This window comes from Homarus americanus, unplaced genomic scaffold (genome assembly GCF_018991925.1).
Source record: "Homarus americanus isolate GMGI-L3 unplaced genomic scaffold, GMGI_Hamer_2.0 scaffold33966, whole genome shotgun sequence".
Classification (NCBI taxonomy): domain Eukaryota; kingdom Metazoa; phylum Arthropoda; class Malacostraca; order Decapoda; family Nephropidae; genus Homarus; species Homarus americanus.
Window position 1 is genome coordinate 25,871 of NW_024732938.1, and position 21,210 is coordinate 47,080.

The following is a 21,210-nucleotide window of genomic DNA, read 5'->3' on the forward strand; positions in this document are numbered from 1 at the left end:
AGGTATTGGCCAGTATTTGAAAGCCCAAAGGGCGGGAAGCGGTCTTGAGTGTACTTTCAGTTATGGGGCGAATCATCTCCTGAATCATTTCTTTGGTGGCCGCACACTTGGGTGGTTCAAACAGGTTAGCTGGCGACCACCTCGCAATTTCTGAAAGCTTTTTGTAACCAGTATGTCCGCATTTTCCATCGACATGCCATTCCACTGTGGTGGCTGTGCTTTCATTCACCTAGTGGATATCTAATATACTATAGCACTAGGCGTGTGTGTGTGTGTGTGTGTCTGCTCTGGGCAGCCGAAACGGCACAATCGTTTTCATCAAGCTTGGTGGAAAAATCGCAAAAAAATTGTACAGTGGAACAAACCTGGTCCCCATATCGATGATTTCTTTAGGAAGCCATTACATAACCATTTTATTTACTCTGAAACGATGCAAGTTTACCGGACTTGGCGCACCCAGCCGATTGCAGTTATCGTAAGGCTCCCTCCTCCTCCCCACTTTTTCTTAGCCTACTTTTTTAATGTTGTTGTTTGGATTAGTAAAGGAAGGAGAAGATGAGTAAATAGAAGAATAAAATAAAGAATGGGAAACAGAAAATAGTTAGAGATAACAGGTGGGAGGGAGGTGAGTTTCATCATGCATCCTGGATGCGCAGTTTCAAAAGTTACCAAACGACCTTACGGCTACAGTGTATACTTATTCCTGTGGGTGACTGTACATCAAATAACAGGAATGCATGGAAGATGACTACAATAGACACAGAGTTGTATAGACAGTGAAACAGACGGGAGGAACGACAAAAAATAGACCATTCATACATGCACAAAATGAGCTAACATGACAGACAGACAGCTGACTGACTGACTGGTTCACATTAGTACAGACAGGCTTACATTAAAAACACAACGAAGACGAACAGACAGTTGGGATGGCAATAGACTGGACGGATAGATTTGAAGACAGATGAAGAAGGCATTTATAAAGCAAGAACAACACCAAATTGCCCATAGCTGCATGTAGGTGAGAGGTAGGAGGTCTTACACCAACCAGCGTAAATAATAAGACCCCGCGTGAAAACTAACATCCACACGGAAAGAACATCGATGGTCGGTCAGTCATGTGAATGGGCCTAAAACTGACTAACCAGATGATGACTATGATGACTTAAGCAGATGATTTGGCTAATCTAACCAGAATCAAAGGTCTTCTCTTCATAATATAATTTTATCTCCGGAATGATCATCCGGTGATGCATAATTTTTTTTATGATTATACACTCTCACTCATGGCGAATATATCTTTAACAAATTATTCTAGCATTCTATTCCTTCTTATAGTATATTAGATGCCTATAAGTCCACAACCATGATTATATCAACCACGACCATGATTATAGCAGCCAATTATATGATTATAACAACCAGGACCATGATTATAACAACCACAATCATGATTATAACATACGACCATGATTATAACAACCACGACCATGATTTTAACAACCACAACTGCAGATATAACAACCACGACCCTGATTATAGCAACCACGACTATGATTATAGCAAGCACGACCATGAATATAACAACCAAGACCATGATTATAACAACCGACCATCATTACTAAGCAACCACGACCATGAGTTATAACAACCAGGACCGCAGTTATAACAACCGACCCATCATTATAACAACCGACCATGATTATATAACAACCAGGACCATGATTATAACAGCCACGACCATCATTATAACAACCACGACCATCATTATAACAGCAGGACCATCATTACCAACAACCACGGTATCATTATAACAACCACGACCATCATTATAGCAACCACGAACATGATTATAACAACCACGACCATGATTATAACAGCCACGACCATGATTATAGCAGCCACGTTCATGATTATAACAATCACGACCATGATTATAGCAACCACGACCGCCCAGTTAAAACAACCACGACCGCCCAGTTACAACAGCCATGACCATGATTATATTAACCGTCCATGATTTTTAACAGCCACGACCGCCGGTTATAACAGCGACCGCCCAGTTATAACAACCACGACCATGATTATAACAACCACGACCAGGATTATAAATAACCACGACTATGATTATATTACCCACGACCATGATTATATCAACCAGGACCATGATTATAACAAGCACGACCATGATTATAACAACCACGACCATGATTATAACAACCACGACCATGATTATAACAACCACGACCATGATTATAACAACCACGTCCATGATTATAACAACCACGACCATGATTATAACAACCACGACCATGATTATAACAACCACGACCATCTGGAAAACGATTTCGCTGTACGCTGTCAGCAGGACGGTGGTTGCTCACTAGCCAAGCACGAGCGTTCGAACTTTCACGCCTTGATAAATTGTACCACCAGACTCGCCTCGCCACCGGGCGCGAAGGGCCCCATGATCACTTGTCTGCTACTATTGGAACAGCATTTATTAGTATTACATTTTCAGGTTGAGTAGATTCACTGCTATCAATTAGGATACCATCGGGTGGTTGGGTCCCGGAGATATCCACTGTGTCCTCCTGTGTCGGCTCTCTGCCTTGTGGGTTTCGACAATTGTTTCCCTTTCTGCAAACCACACATGGTCGGTTGTTCCTCTTACACTCACAGCTAGTGCAATTGTGGTACTGGCTAGCACAGACGCAGCAATGTCTGTTACCCGGCACAGTGTTCTGCACCTTAGGCGACAGTTATATTCGCCTCCGACATCTGCTTTGGTCGCATACAGAAGAAGAAACTAGTTCTTATGAGTAAAGGGCAGAGAGGTGACAGGCTGGACTGCTGTGTCTGGGTAGTAAGGGCATACGTGCGCTTGGTTGTGTAGGCCACCGCCCTGTGGGCGACAATCCACACAACAGAATAATACACTGGGAGCAAAAATTTACCTCTACTGCTACTATTAATATTACTGAGACAAGTAACTTTCCTTTACTGATACTATCAATACCATCACTATTAATAGTTATTACGGTTACTGATGGCTTTCTTGGGTAATTGTTGAGCGAAGTTACAATTTTTTTTCCATTGTTAAAATATACATTGTTTATATATCCGTACTCTCCATATAGTGTATACATGCTCAATCAATGTTAACTTGTACAGTATTGCGATTTTCCTGAATATCTATCTATCTATCTATTTATCTATCTATCTATCTATCAATCTATCCATCTATCTATTTATCTATCTATCTATCAATCTATCTATCTATCCATCTATCTATTTATCTTTCTATCTATCTTTCTATCTATTTATCTATCTATCTATCTGTCTATCTGTCAGTCTATCTATCTATCTATCTGTTTGTCTGTCTGTCTGTCTCTCTGTGTATCTATCTATCTGTCTGTCTATCTATCTATCTACGACTGCCCTAGTTATTATACATTAACAGGATGCTCAGTCTAGCTTTACACTTCAACTCTTGTCTAACAAAATATATGACAAGCTACACAATAGTTCCTTGATGTAAACAAAAATAAACCCAATATAAATTTACTTACTTGTAGGCTATAATATAAAAAATTCTCATTCTTTGACATAGATATTTGTGGATAGAGATTAAGATGTTTTTATTTCCGTATTTGAGAATCACTCACTTTACTAGAAGCTCCAGGAACACAACATTGCTACAACAGCCGATGAAAACGAAGAGGATAGCGCTGACTTCCCCCTTGGTAGTGAAGACGCTGAAACTTCTGAAATAGTAGAAATGTTATGGATTATTTTCTTTTTCACTGTGGCTTTTAAAACCAGGAGGACAAAGAATTTCGCTCGTCATCCATAGGTAATTTAATTGATTGCGAATGCAATCACAAAATAATATGTAAAAAGAGTTATCAAGATTGCATGACATGTTATCGTAAATGCAATCGTTATTACTTCTAGAAAAGTTTGCATACTACTTTGATTTCATCGTGATAAAAAAGCTACTATATATATATATATATATATATATATATATATATATATATATATATATATATATATATATATATATATATATATCTTGATAAAATCACTCGGGAAAACGGAAACAACGGAGTACCTTAGCTTTCGTCTTTATTCAAGACATCTTCAGAGGTAGGAATACAATAATAGTGCTGAACCAGCTGATGATGACGTGCAGCATCGATCTTCTCAGCTTCTATTACTCGTTTTCCCTTTTCTGTAATATTTACTATCATATCGTAGTTCCTATCGATTATGATATATATGTTATTTTAAGTTAAATGGACGCACCATAGACCTTGTGGTGGTATTATGTAATCACAAACTTCAATCTTATCATGAGCATCAGGGGTCGTGTGGTTGGTCTGGCAACGAACCAAGTGTTTCACAGTTATTAATGTTCGAAGGAGAAATATTATAAGGAAAACAAGATGAAAATTGCAAAATAAATATAGGAGGAACGAGGCTAGAAGTGACTGGACGACAAATTAAACGTTAAAGGAAAATATATTGACGAATAAAGATGATATGAGAAAGTGAGGCTTACAAAACTTAACTTTGAAATTAACAAAATAATGCTGACAGGTCAAGCTAGATTGTATAGAAAGGACATGAAAGGATATAGAAGAGGATGACGGAAAGCCTAACTGCAGGGAAATGTACAGAAAGAATGAACAAATGGACCATAAAAAGGAAATAGATGGGGTGAGACTATTAAAAACAAAGTCAATATAATGCTTTTTGAGGCTGAAGAAATAAAAGATAGATAGATTGAGAATTTTGAGTGAAAGGGCTTTAGAGGTCAAAAAAATTTGTTGACTTTGAAAAAGGTCTTGATAATGTAAAACACAATAAACTTGTAGATGTCTTGGAAAAATTAAGCTTTAATGAAGGAGATATTAAAATTCTAAAAAAATCTATACTGGTAACAGTAGGATGCAGTGTTCTATCTTCAATATTGTATAATATATATTCAGAATTCTTAATGAGAGAAGTTATACAGTAAGTGACGATGGCGGAATAAGCGGTAATGGTAAAGTAATATCAAATATACGTTATGCAGATGATGCTGCTCTTATCACCATAAACGAAATGGTTAACAAATTAGTGGGAAAAGGCCACAAATATGACTGAAGAGTTGAGGCAACAGAGAAATGAAACAAATGGAAAATTTTTTGTATTTGAGAAGTAACATTAGCAGTGATGGTAGATGCACGGAAAAAATCATAACAAAAATAGGGCAAGCAAAGGCAGCATTTAATAATCCAAAAGAGCCTAAGGAAAAGGGGCATTAACTTCACTTTGAGAAAAAGGCTGCTGAAAGGTTCTACTGTATATGGCAAAGACTGGTGTATGAATCGAAAGCGTGGACACCTCAACAGACACCAGAAAGAGATTGAAGGCCTTTGAAATCTGTTGTTACAGGCGAATGTTAAGAATAAGAAGCTACACTGACACTAAGATTAGCAAACACTTGAAATGTATAGATAAAGACAAATTAGATGCGTTGGTCATATAATTAGGGAAAGGGGAATAATAACAAAAGTAGTAATGGGCAAAGTTGAAGGTAGGAGGACCAGGGGAAGGCACAGACTAGGATGGATGAATAAATTACAAATTGGATCCCCAGGGGATACTAAATCTTAGGATTGGTAAAAACAGACCGAAAACGTTTAGAGTGGAGGACTGTGGTCGCCAACCTTCATATTTGAGGATGGTACTCTGATTGAATGTACTGAGGCATTTTGTGAAGACTATTTTCAAGTCAAACGACAAGATAGTTTTATCACCATGACACATTCCCTCGGGCGGATAACTCGTTAACACAAACGTCACTGACCATTTTCATATTGATACTTACAAGAGTAATAAAACTTAAGACTCACGTTAAAGGGAACACCAGTCTATTATACTTCATCATTCAGAGGAAAGATGCAATTTAGTTCTCAAGTGTCATTGATTGATAAATTAATTTACTTTGGTTAAGAAATTACGCACTACTTCTCTCACATCCACTGCGTCCTAAATAGTTCTTACATTAGCAGTCACTAATAAATGTTGGTGTCTCGCTAGTATAATACTAAGATGTGTCAACAGTTGTGTGGTGCACTAGTTCAGAGTTTATTTCTTCGCTGACATTCACTACGTCTCACTTTGGTACTACTTACATTTAATAAACAAACGAAGGGTAGATGTCGGTGATCCGCTGACTGCACAACTACCACAGTAACAAGAAAAATCTTTGTCCCATCGTTCAGCGCAAAAGAGACAAAATACGCTCACTTGTCTTCACTATTTCCCTCACATAACACAGTGACTGTTGGAGTGAGATAACTCCCCTGTTTAGTAGTGCCCAGGATAGCCACCACCACCACATACACACACACACACACCACAAACCTTGGGATACCTCTCGCTTCCTCGGTGAATATGACTCAACAAAAACTATATGGGATGACTCGTTATTAAACGCGTAATTTTTGTCAATCTTTTATTCAGAATACACATTTAGTATATTACCTGAGATGAGTACAGAGTACTCTTTATGTACTGTATGTAATTCAAATTTGATCGTCTTTGCTGATAGTGTACGATAAGTTATCTGTCGAATCAGAAATCTGCTCAAGGCACACACGGAGACTAAGCATGACTCATCGATATAGTGGCTCACGAGTTACTGTGCAGAGTCTACGTGGGCTGGGCTGGTAATAATAACACATCACCTCTCTTTGATGAGACTATGTAAACAAGGAAGGTTGTGCTCTCTCTCTCTCTCTCTCTCTCTCTCTCTCTCTCGGCCTTTTCTGCACATGCTCTTTATCAACCTTTCATTTCTCCAATCTTTTATTCATTATTTTACACATAACAGATATTTAATTCAACAAGAGAAATCTTTATTCTCAAGTTTTGGGTGATTCTGGAAGCAGTAGTACGATGAAATAAAATGTTCCTTATTTATTTCACACTTCAAATTATCCTTGACATAGATTGCTACTCTGCGTCCTTTCCTAATCTGCCTATCGGTATGGAATAATTTGTAACCTGCAATTTAGTATTCAACAGGTAACTCGCGTGAATCTAGGTTTATCCCTGTTTCGGTGAATGCTATTATATCGATTTTTTCGGTACATACCAACGCCCTGATTTCATCCATTTTGTTTCTCATACTTCTGCTGTTTGCATAGTAGACATTTAAGTTAGTCATTTTCTGAGTCCTCTCTTTATCGCGTTTAGGCTTAACTCCCATCCGAATTTCGTTTTGTCATAATTCCTAGCTCTATTTCCCTGTAACCTTTCACTTTGTTTACCCGCTCCCTCTGCACTCTTCTCCACCCCCGTGTTCATATGTTCTCCTAGCAGTTTAAAGACTTCGACATCTTTTGAAATGCCCTCTCGACAAAGCCAGCCAGGATTGCCACCCCATCCCTTGACAGATTCACCCCATCCCTAGCACAAAGGTCCCTTCTGCCATAGAAGTTGTCCCAGTTGTCAAAGAATGGGACTGATATTGACTTGCAATATCTGTCAAGACGGCCGTTGACACCAAATGCCCTTGACAACCATTCATTGCCAACTCTCCTTCTAGGCAGGACACCACATATGATAGGGATCCCTCCCTTCGACCTAATACGTTCTATAGCTGTCTTGAACTTGTCAATAAGCTCCACACTCCTACACCCGCCAATATCATTACCTCCTGCACTAAGGCAGATAATGGATTTGTTCCCATTGCCAGACAAGATATTGTCCGTCCTTTCAACTATATTCCCCACCCCAGCTTCTGGCAAGCACACCCTCGTCGTATTTTTACTTTTACCACAAAAAGCTCTGTCCAGGTACCGTACCTGGGAATCGCCAACAATTAAAGTTTTCGTACCTTCCTTGTCAGCCTTGCCCCTGACTATGCTAACGTCCAATTTGTCTATCAAAGGACTGAAAGGGTTGGTACTCTTAGCTGTTGTTGTCGTATCCTTGGTGGGTTTTTTCACCACCTTGGGGTGTTTTTTCACCACCAGTTTGGTCGTCCCTCTCCTCACAACCTGCCATTCGGCTGAGTTTTCGTCAGACACCAATGTTTCTGATAACCGCTGACTTGTTGCGATACACTCTCGTATCAGTGTTCTTTCTTTTAATTAATGATGTTACCATCTTTAGTATCTCATCAAATGCTTCACTATCCATGCGCAAGGAGTTTCTGTAATCTTTTGGCTCACTGACTCTTATATCCCGAAAAATATTTTCGTGGGTCCATTGATATCTTTTCATGTACCATTGTTTAATCCACCGACGCTTTTTATTTATTTAATTTCTGAACACAAAACGCTAATACAACGGCTATACATGCCACATCTGTGTCTGTCATGTTGCCTCTTTGAGTGTGGGTGTCGCACTAACGTAATTTTGCACAATAATATTGAGCCATGTAGAGGGTGTACATATTGCCCAATAATAATGATTCAAAATATTGAATCAATAATGTTGACCGTGTAGGCACCGATTTGCCCTATATTATTAGATTTACTTTGACTGTAACACAGTCCACCTCCACACACTTCTCCGACACACATCTCACCGCCCCACACAGCTCACCACCACACACAGCTGATCACCACACACAGCTCACCACCACACACAGCTCATCACCACACACAGCTCATCACCACACACAGCTTACCACCACCCACAACTTACTAAATCACACAGCTCACCACCACACACAGCTCACCACCACACACAGCTCACCACCATACACAGTTCACCACCACACACAGCCTACCACCTCACACAGCCCACCACCTCACACAGCTCACCACCACACGCAGCTCACCACAACCTCACCTACACACAGCTCACCACACCACCACACACAGCTCACCACCACACAGCTCACCACCACACAGCTCACACCACAGCTCACCACCACACACACAGCTCACCACCACACACAGCTCACCACTACACACAGCTCACCACCACACACAGCTCACCACCACACACAGCTCACCACCACACACAGCTCACACCAGTTCCCACACACACACACACACAGCTCACCACCACACAGTTCACCACCACACAGCTCACCACCACACACAGCTCACCACCACACACAGCTCACCACCACACACAGCTCACACACTCACCACACACCACACACACAGCTCACCACCACACACACCACCACACACCACCACACACACACCACACATACAGTTCACCACACACAGCTCACCACCACACACAGCTCACCACCATACACAGTTCACCACCACACACAGCTCACCACCACACACAGCTCACCACCATACACAGTTCACCACCACACACAGCTCACCACCACACACAGCTCACCACCATACACAGTTCACCACCACACACAGCTCACCACTAGTAGTAGTAGTTTTTGACAAAAGTATAAATGCACAGTGAATATACAGTATACAATAGACTTCAAAATACATTTGTCCAACAAAATATTTCAAATCAAAACATAACATGTACGGGGCAATTTCAAACTTAACTATAGATTCCTAGTGCCTCATGTACATAATTACATAATTCAGGCACAGCTTATCACCACATACAGCTCACCACTACACACAGCTCACCACCACACAGCTCACCGCCATACACAGCTCACCGCCACACACGTCTTCGATACACAGATCACCAGACTAAAATGTCCTGTCGAGCCAGAATAATTCTATGGAACTGATTCTTATACTAAAATATAAACCAAAAGTCTCCTTCATGTTATATATGTTACAAGAACACTTCTCAGTTCATTATATGACAAACTGCACCTAAACCTAAGTTAACACAAAATAACCTCACAGAGCAGGGAGAATAGCTCCTGGCAAGGCAGGTCTCGAGTCCCGGTGTAACGGGCCAAATTATACCCCTAAGCTGTTTTACATCCCGTAAAGCCAGATTAACCCCCTACAGTATTAGTTATTGAAAGTTTATTTCAAAGAAATTTAGTAATATTACAACCATCAACGATGAAAATTTTATATATTTAATTGTCTGTGGTCATCAATTTAAGCATTTTAACTTGTTTGAATCTGTGCTGTTTGACAGAATAAGAATACCCAATGTCCTTCATCCTCACTGTATGTTATTACAATACTTGGATAGCAGGATCAAGAGTCTGATAGGAAATACTAGGTTAGTCATTTATTATATAACATATTAATTATATCATATCGTGATATATCATATCATACATAGTAATTTTGGGCCATTATCTAACCTAACCTAACCAGAAATAACATAATAACACATTCCTAAGTCAGCAACGTTGATTTACCATAGTGGTGTATTCTGGCCTGGAGTGGTATAAAGCAGCCTCGGCCAGATAAACCCCTGGGTATATTCTGGCCTTGGCCAGTATATACCTGGGTTTAGAATGGCCTGGTCCAGAATGTTCCCGGATTTAAACTAGCGAGGGTGTAAACTGGCCTGCTACACCGGCTAAATGACGGAACATGCCTGGTCTAAATATTTAGACCATAAAAAATTTATGGCCAGTCGCACCTTGACTATGACTCGTAACAGGGAACCACCTCTAGATTCATTAGGGACGCGAAATAAAACCGCGAGATAATTGGTGATGCATCGACGACGAAAATCTACATATACGAGTACATGTATTCACACTTGACAGAAAGATAAAGTTTACCCATACACTTTTAATTCACTAACCTCCTACCGCCTGGACGGCCATTACAAGCATGTGGAAGGTTTGGGCAGCTTGGGAGACAAATAATTGTTTGGGTGGAATGGTTATGAGTGAGCGGGAGGTGACGCTATGCTACAAACCTTTTTTTTTTTTGTAATAGAACTTGGATAACACAACAACTGTCCAATATACGTAGTTAGCACCTCTGGTCAGTACAAATGTCTAGTACACCTGGTCAGTGGTTCAAGGACGATTCGTCACCAGACAAATTCGTTACCTTTTTAAAATAAACCTAAACTAACCTAACCTTGGCTTCACCGCTTCCAAAATCCAAAATAATTAAATTTATATCTAAATTTGAAAAATATAACACGGTATTCAATAGACCGGTGACGAATTGTCCACCCACACTAGTCAGTACACCTATTAGTAGAACTGAGAGAGTTTAGTGGCGAGGCGATGTGTGACGGGGCAGTAGGTAGCGGCAATGGCGTCGTAGAAGCTGCCTGGCGTGATTGGCTTCTGGTGACTGACTTTGTTCCAGGCATGGAGAAGAGCGGATTGAGGGAACATCTGGAATGATACGAACATATCTCAGGTTCATTTTTGTCATGTCTAGATTAATACATCATTCTTTCTGGTCCAGTGTAAGCAACATATTCAGGAATCAAATAGATTACATTTTAATTCAGGAAAGAATACGAAATTTAATAACCCGAACCAAGAGTTATCCAGGGGCAGATTGTGGGTTCACATCACGTCCCGGTAATAAGTTTCGTGAGTCTAGAACTTCGAAAATTATAATAAAAACTATGGACAAAATCAAATGGGATTTAGGTATGCTCAAAAGAGGGACAGGGATAGAATATTAAATTTTTAAGAAAATAGATAGACGATGAAATATGAGAAAGCGAAGTGAAGCTTACGTAAAAATTAACATATAAATTCAAAGGAATGCAGACATGCTAGAATGATGATGTAGAAAGGAAATGCAAGGAGACTGAAGATAATGAAAAAGACATAATTATAGGAAAATGTACAGAAAGATTAAAAAAAAATTAATCTGAAAAAGGGAAATATATGGCGTGAAAATATTAATAGCAAAGGCAATATGATCCTGTTTGAAGCAGAAAAAGTAAAAGAGATATGGACAGAGTATGTACAGTTACTATATAATGATAAGGATAGAGTAGAGGTAAGAAACGAAAAGAATATAAAGATCGAAATGACAATTTTGGAATCAGAAGTTGAGGCAGCTGTGAGCAAAATGAAAATGATAAAGCTTATGGGGTTGATCAGCTTCCAGCAGAATTTATTAAATAAGTAGGCAAGAATAGAATAAAATGTTGAAACAAATATGCAATTCTGTATACTTTAAAGCAATTTTTCCATTAAATTAAAAAAATAATCAATATTTGTGTTATTACCTAAAAGCCAGGTGCCCTAGAATGCACCCAGTTTAGAACAATAATCTTAATACGCCACGCCTGCAAAGTTTTATTAAACATGATTTTAAGTAGAATAAAGTTTAATATAGAAAGTGAGTTATCTGAGAGCAAAGTGGATTTAGAAAGGAAATGGAATTACAGAAACTATAAATGGTTTAAGAATTATGAGTGAAAGGACTTCCGATCTCAAAATAAAATTGTACATCTGCTTTGTTGATTATGAAGAAAAAAACTGTTGATAAAGTGAAGCACAATAAACTTAAAGAGGTTAAGGCATCATCGTTATGACTTTATCTCTATGTACTGCACAGTACATCAGTAACAAGAAATAGAACCTTCTTGATGCGTTCTGAATTGCTACATTACCACTCCATCTTTTATATTTTGTTCTTACATATGCAAATAACAGATTAAGGACGACCTTTATAATGTCTACATGACTAGATTAAGTGAGTTGGCTAGAGTGCCTCACTGTAAATTGTATTTGTTAAAGACATCAAAACATATGTTTGTTCATTTGAGGGATAATAAGCATTGCATTGACTGGGATAATGCCTCCTCAATATTACCTTGTAATTCAATTGACAGTAGGAACATTATAGAATCTAGTCTCATTAAACATACCGAATCCGTCAACATGAATTTGAGTGATGGCATGTACAAACTGGATAATTTCGTAATTAAGAAGATTTGTAACCAGATGAGAAGGTTGGGTCAGCTTACCTTCTGACCTGACTACCGACTGCTGCAGCGCTTTTTCAAGATTAGTAGGGTCATTACCTAATACCTGACCATTGTGGACTTGATCTCACCCTCCTCTGTATATATATAAATATAAATATAAATATAAATATATATATATATATATATATATATATATATATATATATATATATATATATATATATATATACCTTGTTTTGTACTTCTCCTTAGTCTGTACTCACCCTTGAAGATGTGAATTACACGAAAGCGCTTGGGAACTTCGTGTCTTCTTCTTTCCTTGTGGTTATCAGTATATACCTGGATCACGCGCACCCACAGTGATTTACTTGCATATATATATAGTTTTGACAATGTCATAAATGAATGCTTATGACTATAATGATTCCCCTTTGCAATGATGATTTGGATCAGAGAAAATCTGCATATCAACTTACGACTTATCCTTTGAAGTAACTACCATCGTCAAAGAAGAATTAATATATAATTGAAGATTATTACTCCACTTTAGCCAAACGCACCTTAGAGACGTGGAGGTAAGGCGCTGGCTGGAAGAGCCTCTTCCAGTCAGAGAAAGCGACTGGGTAAAATACAGAGGTTGGAAGTAGTGTCACCCCAACACACTCTTCACCCACGCGTAAATGGTACCCGCATCTCGTCTTCAGCACCTTCGTCATGGCCTGGGGTCCGTTCCTGCCCCACACGTCGGGCTATGGGAGACAGGCTGGAATTTTCGGCAAGAACATAAGAAGAACATGAGAAAATAAGGGGTCTGCAATAGGCCAGTTGGCCTGCGCATGACAGCTCCTGTCGAGAGTTACTACCACTCTCTATCATCCATGAATCTTTCTAGCCTCCTTTTAAAACTTTCCATCGTTCCGGCACTTACTACAAAATTGCTAAGCTTGTTCCACTCGTCCACCACCCTATTTGTGAGCCAGTTCCTTCCTATCTCTCTCCTAAACCTAAACTTATGCAACTTAAATCCGTTGCTTCGAGTCGTATCCTACTCGGATATTATAAGAACTTTATCTATATCCCCTTTATTGATTCCTTTCACCCACTTAAATACTTCTATCATAACTCCCCGCACTCTTCGTCTTTCTAGGGAATGCAAGTTTAGTTTCTTTAACCTATCCTGATATGGAAGGTTTCCAAGTCCCGGAATCATTTTCGTCATTCTTCGCTGCCCCGACTCTAGTGAATTGATATCCAACAGTTGGTCAGTAGTTACGCCCCGACTGTTTACCGGAAGTGTTATGTGGTGGTTTGGACCGCCATGTTCACTACTGGACCGGACCTTACCTAACTTGACCTGACCTGATATAAGAACATAAGAAAATAAGGAGTCTGCAATAGGCCGGTTGGCCTGTGCATGGCAGCTCCTGTCGAGAGTTACTACCACTCTCTATCATCCATGAATCTATCTAGCCTCCTTTTGAAACTTTTCAGAGTTCCCGCACTTACTACAAAGTTGCTAAGCTTGTTCCACTCGTCCACCACCCTATTTGTGAACCAGTTTCTTCCTATCTCCCTCTTAAACCTAAACTTATTCAACTTGAATCCGTTGCTCCGAGTCCTATCCTGCTCGGATATTATAAGAACTTTATCTATATCCCCTTTATTGATTCCTCTCACCCACTTAAATACTTCTATCATATCTTCCCGCACTCTTCGTCTTTCTAGGGAATGCAAGTTAAGTTTCTTTAACCTATCCTGATATGGAAGGTTTCTAAGTCCCGGAATCATTTTTCTCATTCTTCGCTGCACCGACTCTAGTGAATTTATATCCATTCTATAATAAGGGCACCAAAACTGAACCGCATAGTCGAGGTGCGGCCTGACTAGCGCAAGATATAGTTGCAATAAGGCTTCTGCACTCTTGTTACTTACACTTCTAGATATAAAACCCAATACTCTGTTTGCCTTATTTCGAACATTAACGCACTGTTTTCTAGGCCATAGGTCCGGGCTTACAAGTACCCCTTGGTCTCTTTCACAAGTCGACTTCTCTAGGTTGATGTTGTTAAGGCTGTATACATTATACGTATTTGTTCTTCCAATATTAAGTACGCTGCACTTGCTGGTGTTGAATTTCATTTGACATTTTTCAGACCACCCCTGCAGTTTATTTAGATCCTCCTGTAATGCATTTGCATCCTGTCCTGAATTAATTTGCCGCCCTATTTTGGTGTCATCCGCAAACTTGCTTATGTCACTGCTGATCCCTATAACCAATAAATGTACGCCAATCAAAATCACTTTGTGTTTGCGTGAAATTTGTTTCTGAAGATGTGCTAAATACACGAAAGCGCTAAAGCAATTTTATATTTTTCTTTTTACAGTGGTTTATGAGTGTGTATATAGTACAGTATATATATATATATATATATATATATATATATATATATAATCCTCACTTCAAAATTCTTGGAGAGGAAGGTCATCAGCTTGTGGAGAAGGGGGTGATGTCGGGTGAGATGGAAGGCCCCGTTGGCAGCCAAGCTGTCATAACCATTAGAGTTTGGTAAGGCGATGTGCACCAGGGGGTTGTAGAAGACGGACTCGACACCAATTACGTTCTTGAAAGTGGTGACATTGGCTAGGCATATGAAGTCCGAGTCGGCGTAGAAGCCTCCTGTATGCCACACCAGCGCCAGGCGAAGCAGGTCACTAAGATTGACTGCTGGCCAGGCTCAAAAATAAAGGAAAAATAGTCACTATAATACCTTCATCTATCAATCTTAAATATTAAAACTGCTCTCCAATAAAAGATAATCTCCTGATAATTTAGGAACAACTTAATGTTACTAATTAACTACTTATATACCTATATGCCTTGTTCAAGTATTACCATATCTCCACTGATTAATCTTATACAGTTGTCCCCTGGTGAGGTCCGGCTCTGGTCGTTTATCTAATACAAAACAAAATGAAGGATTCTAAAACCTGAAACATCTAATCGTGTATATATAAGAACATAAGAACGTAAGAAAATAAGGAGTCTGCAATAGGCCGGTTGGCCTGTGCATGGCAGCTCCTGTCGAGAGTTACTACCACTCTCTATCATCCATGAATCTATCCAGTCTCCTTTTAAAACTTTGCAGCATTCCAGCATTTACTACAAAGTTGCTAAACTTGTTCCACTCGTCCACCACCCTATTTGTAAACCAGTTCCTTCCTATCTCCCTCCTAAACCTAAACTTATCCTTAAATCCGTTGCTTCGAGTCCTATCCTGCTCGGATATTATAAGAACTTTATCTATATCCCCTTTATTGATTCCTTTCACCCACTTAAATACTCTATCATATCTCCCCGCACTCTTCGTCTTTCTAGGGAATGCAAGTTTAGTTTCTTTAACCTATCCTGATATAGAAGGTTTCTAAGTCCCTGAATCATTTTCGTCATTCTTCGCTGCACCGACTCTAGTGAATTGATATCCATTCTATAATAAGGGCACCAGAATTGAACCGCATAATCGAGGTGCGGCCTGACTAGCGCAAGATATAGTTGCAATAAGACCTGTGCACTCTTATTACTTACACTTCTAGATATAAAACCCAATACTCTGTTAGCCTTATTTCGAACATTAACGCACTGTTTTCTAGGCCGTAGGTCCAGGCTTACAAATACCCCTAGGTCTCTTTCACAAGTCGACTTCTCTAGGTTGATGTTGTTAAGGCTGTATACATTGACAATATTTGTTCTTCCAATATTAAGTACGCTGCACTTGCTGGTGTTGAATTTCATTTGCCATTTTTCAGACCACCCCTGCAGTTTATTTAGATCCTCCTTATTTTCTTATGTTCTTATGTTCTAATTACACGAAAGCGCTTGGGAACTTCGTGTTTTCTTGTTTCCATGTGGTTATCAGCATATACTTGGATCACGCGCACCTGCATATATATATATGCAAGTAAATCACTGTGGGTGCGCGTGATCCAGGTATATGCTGATAACCACAAGGAAAGAAGAAGACACGAAGTTCCCAAGCGCTTTCGTGTAATTCACATCTTCAGGGTTGAGTACAGACTAAGGAGAAATACTTATCATGGCTAATATATACAGTAGAGGAGAGTGAGATCAAATCCCTAGGGGACAGCAGGTGTCCACAATGTTCCGGTCATAAGGAAGTGACCCTTACTAATCTTCTTAATCCAAAAAATTTACCATGCCATCTCTAAGCACAGTAGCTGTCCGTAGTCAAGTCATAGGGTAAGATGACCTAACCCTCTCACCTGGAACCAAATCTTCTTAATCATAAAATTATCCAGTTTGTACATACCATTACTTAAATTCATGTTGACAGATTCGGTATGTTTAATGAGACTGGAGACTGGAGATTGTATATATTAACCTTGTCATGTATTACTCCTTAGTCTGTAATCACCCCTGAAGAAGTGAATTACACGAAAGCGCTTGGGAACTTCTTGTTTTCTTGTTTCCTTGTGGTTATGAGCATGTATATATATATATATATATATATATATATATATATATATATATATATATATATATATATATATATATATATATATATATATATATATATATATATATATATATATATATATATATATATATATATATATATATATATATATATATATATATATATATATATATATATATATTTTTTTTTTTTTTTTTTTTTTTTTTTTCCTATACAGTATAATAAGACGCAATATTTAGGGATACTCTGTTCACAGACGTTTGTTTTTAAAACTGTGTTATAAGTTACCATAATTAATCCATAAAATGCTATATAGAAGTGACCTTACTTTATAAGTATATACAGTAGTTATTTACAATATAACCTGAGGACACAATTATCCACAACTCCTTGCCATCACACTTTAATCTCGCCACTTATTTAAATACTAACGTATACTCTCACCAAAAACTTCTCGAAAGGTATTAGCACTATGCAATCTGAAATATGAACGACGAATATGAAACCATTCCGGGATGAAAAGCCCCATTCTGCTCATTTTCACATCCATCGTGCCCAGGTGTTCGAGAAGTTTTTGTTGAGAGTGTACATACAAACTTGTTCACATGGCTATCTAGCTGGTCCCTTAGCGTAACAAACTCACTAATACAAAATTAAGATGAACGCAATGCCTCAACTTACTGCTGTTGGTTAGCCACAGACCCGCGGTGTATACGTCCATGAGAGGGGTGTTGCTGAAAAGTTGTTGCTGGTCGATGGTGACAAGCTGCAAATTTCTGTATCGTCGCCTAAGTCTGCTAACCAACCCGTCCCCGTCGCTAATCATGGGAGACGTTATCACATACCAAATGTGCGCATCCGGGTTCTGCCGCGACAAGCTGACGTGGAGGTATTGAGGAGAGATGGGGAATAGGGAGAAATAGTTGGCCATACATTCTCTTTTTCGTTTTATCATATTGGGTACAGCAAAAGAGGTGCAGGTGCAAACATAAATAGGGAAACAATTTCATCAATAGATGCAGGTATAGGCCCAGATAAGTGTACAGGTAATATAGAAATGATTACGGTTGAATTCATTGGAACATAATGTATAATGTTAAGTACAACGATTATTTAAAGTTAAACATCACTTCTGATTTTGCTACCGTTACCGTTTTAATAAGAAATTACTAGATTTGTACACTAATTTTCTTTCATCAAAAACACATGAATGGTTCACGCAGGATCAATCATAACAGCTAGGCATTTCCGCTTGACTTCAAAACAATAATTCTTAATGACGCTGGACTTCAGTGCACCAGCACGAGTTCCCCTCTGAAGTGAATAAAATCGTCTAGCGGCAGCTAAATAAAATATTAAAAGTAGCGTCCATGTAGTAAAGGGGTTAAACATAGTCGTCCCCCTATCTTTCTTATGGTGAAATAATAGGAAATTCGGGAGCAATATTAGACATATTAGACTTAGAAACTGCTACCAGCATGCCAGCACCGCCTATAGACAAACAGACACTTGCTATAATAGTACCCACCTCTCCACGGCACACCAAGCACGGTAAGATGGCTGAGGGTTACATGAACTCTCCACGAGGAAGATGTTGGAGGCGACTTCCCACATCAGCTTCTCGCTAAACCATGGGATGAGACAAATACCGTATATATTTTTATATAAATAATTAGAGAATATCATCATTTACACATATCACGCTAAATAGGAATAATTGCATCATTGGAAAAGACAAGATTAATTATTCACAAAGTAGAAATTTGCATATTAGTTGGACAAGAATCATTCTTTACGTTCTGAGACCAATAAATTATCCTTGAAGTGGAAGACTAATGTGATACTATTATATTTTTCTTTAAAGTAGTAGAGCGAACAGATATCGTAACAGCTGAAGTACTATTTCTACGTTACAGCAGGATATAATCATCGGTAGCATGACGCCAGAAACATCTAATAGCGTCAAGTAGTATTAGTAATGGTAGTAGTAGTATTAGTAATAGTAGTAGAAGAACACGCTATAATAATAATATAAATTACAACAAAATTGTTCAATAAAACACAGAAATACCTTATTTATTATACCTGTCCCTTCATTTTTCACAAATAATATATACACACCTAAAGAATTCCGGAAGTTTGACAAAATTGTCATTATACTCAGGTAAAGGACACTCAAGCGCCCCTGTCCACGCTGCTGCAGCTTCCTTCAAAAGATTTTTTCTCTCATGGTGTTCTGAGGTGTTATTGATTCCCTTAGCTAGGTGGGTGGTTGAGTGAAGACGTGGGTTACGGCGAACAAAGGAGAAGTCCTCAGATTTGTATGATACTGTGAATATGAACAGAGTATTCTTTTCTCGTCTATGTATTATGTATCTATCTATGTATACTTGTATCATATTATGTAACAGGACCGTATTCTAATACTCACCAAAGACACAAAAAAGATAGGGCATACATCCTAACAGTAAAATCAACCGAAACTTTAACTTTAGTCCCATCATCGGAGTCTATTGTTGACACAAACACAACACCTTCCACAAAACTCGATTAGTATATCACGTTAACTAACAATCACGAATTACTTTTATGTGTGGCAAGAAGCTACCTTGAATAAAGTAGACATCACAACACTAGCGGAAAACGTCTGTTCACACCACCATCAGTATCACAACTGGCCGGGACTACTACACCACCGATGCCCAATCCCGTTCGTCTGCAAACTCCAGTCAAGGTGAGTGGCCACCAAGGAACCAGAATACTGACAAACCTGTTTGATCTAGCTGACCCGAATGCTCTAAGACTTAAATGTAATTGCAATGGTCAAGGTAATATTATGTTGGCGTCAAAAAAACTCACCTTGTTGAGTTCCTAAAGCAGCAGAAAGAAAGGAAATGTGTAAATATGCGAACTGTGGACATATATGATCTTTAATGCCTGACTGGGTTAGGTAACTGTAAACGAGGGTGTTCTCATTATCAGCGGCTGTTAATCGTCGGGCCTTCACTGCAAGCTCACTGTGTCAACACTGGATAACTTGTGTAAAGCTGATGCGTCAATAATTTCCTCCACTGCCTCCCGCTATGCACTCGATATAAGTACACAGAAAACTTTTTTTTTCTAATTAATTTTGTTCTTGTGTTTGGTAATCTCTCTCTCTCTCTCTCTCACCTTATATTTGTGAAGCTTTTAATGATTCCGTACTTAAAACATAAAACAACTGCTATCTTGCTACGTGGCACAACTTGATATATGTTTGTCCCCTGGCGTGTTGTTCTATCACTGGGGAAAACACCCTTTATATAAATTATTTGTACTCGAGGTTATTCATGGACATGAATTAATTTCGTTAATGTGTAGCTTATAGTACATTATCAGTGTTAATTGTAATATATTCTCGTTCGCTGTTAACTGTAAGAATCAATATGTTTCCCATACCTCAGTGTAGATAAAGCTTACTCGTTATGCCATCACTCCTCTTTATTGAAATTTTGTTGCTAGTCAGGTAAGAGGCGAGGCTTGGTCGTGGCAGCATGTAGAAACAAACCCCTGTGATATATTATTGGGACTTCATTCCCCTAGAGCCAAAGAAGGCTGAGTATTGAGAGGGAGAAAATATATCTGCTCTACCATGTGTGTGTTGTTCGTCCCTCAGACACGTATGTGAGTATGGGATAAGGTGGTGTTATTTCAGTGTTTAGTTTAAGTGTTTATGTACTATCGTCAATGTTTATTGTAACCTAAAGTGTAAGCTTTTTCTTTTTGTATTACGTCTCATGCTTTAGTATTTTTATCAAAAAATTGCTTAAATGTGATTACTTTTCTACAGTCCTTCTTGGTGACAGCCTTTAAGACCTGATGGTCATATATGCAGACTTTTTGG

At 38.8% G+C, this 21,210-nt stretch overlaps 1 protein-coding gene across 1 annotated transcript; it reads right to left on the minus strand.

The window, feature by feature from the left end:
* Positions 1 to 10,812: 10,812 nt before the first annotated feature.
* On the minus strand, positions 10,813 to 20,000 carry LOC121869219 (lactosylceramide 4-alpha-galactosyltransferase-like). The gene is made up of 7 exons (XM_042370460.1): positions 19,759 to 20,000; positions 19,449 to 19,656; positions 18,856 to 18,951; positions 18,009 to 18,205; positions 15,294 to 15,568; positions 13,395 to 13,583; positions 10,813 to 11,275 (listed from the first exon to the last, which is right to left on the minus strand). Exons 1-7 carry the CDS (start codon positions 19,829 to 19,831, stop codon positions 11,129 to 11,131), a joined length of 1,185 nt encoding a protein of 394 aa, XP_042226394.1. The 5' UTR covers positions 19,832 to 20,000; the 3' UTR covers positions 10,813 to 11,128.
* Between the last annotated feature and the right edge of the window lie 1,210 nt (positions 20,001 to 21,210).

Bases quoted from the DNA above. Each gene is read 5' to 3' on its own strand.
- LOC121869219 (XM_042370460.1), bottom strand. From the start codon at position 19,831: ATGATGGGACTAAAGTTAAAGTTTCGGTTGATTTTACTGTTAGGATGT. The intron at 13,584-15,293 runs GTGAGGATTATA...TGTCTCCCATAG, and splicing joins TCCTCTCCAAGAATTTTGAA to CCCGACGTGTGGGGCAGGAA. The intron at 11,276-13,394 runs GTGCGTTTGGCT...GTATCATTCCAG, and splicing joins CTTACCTCCACGTCTCTAAG to ATGTTCCCTCAATCCGCTCT.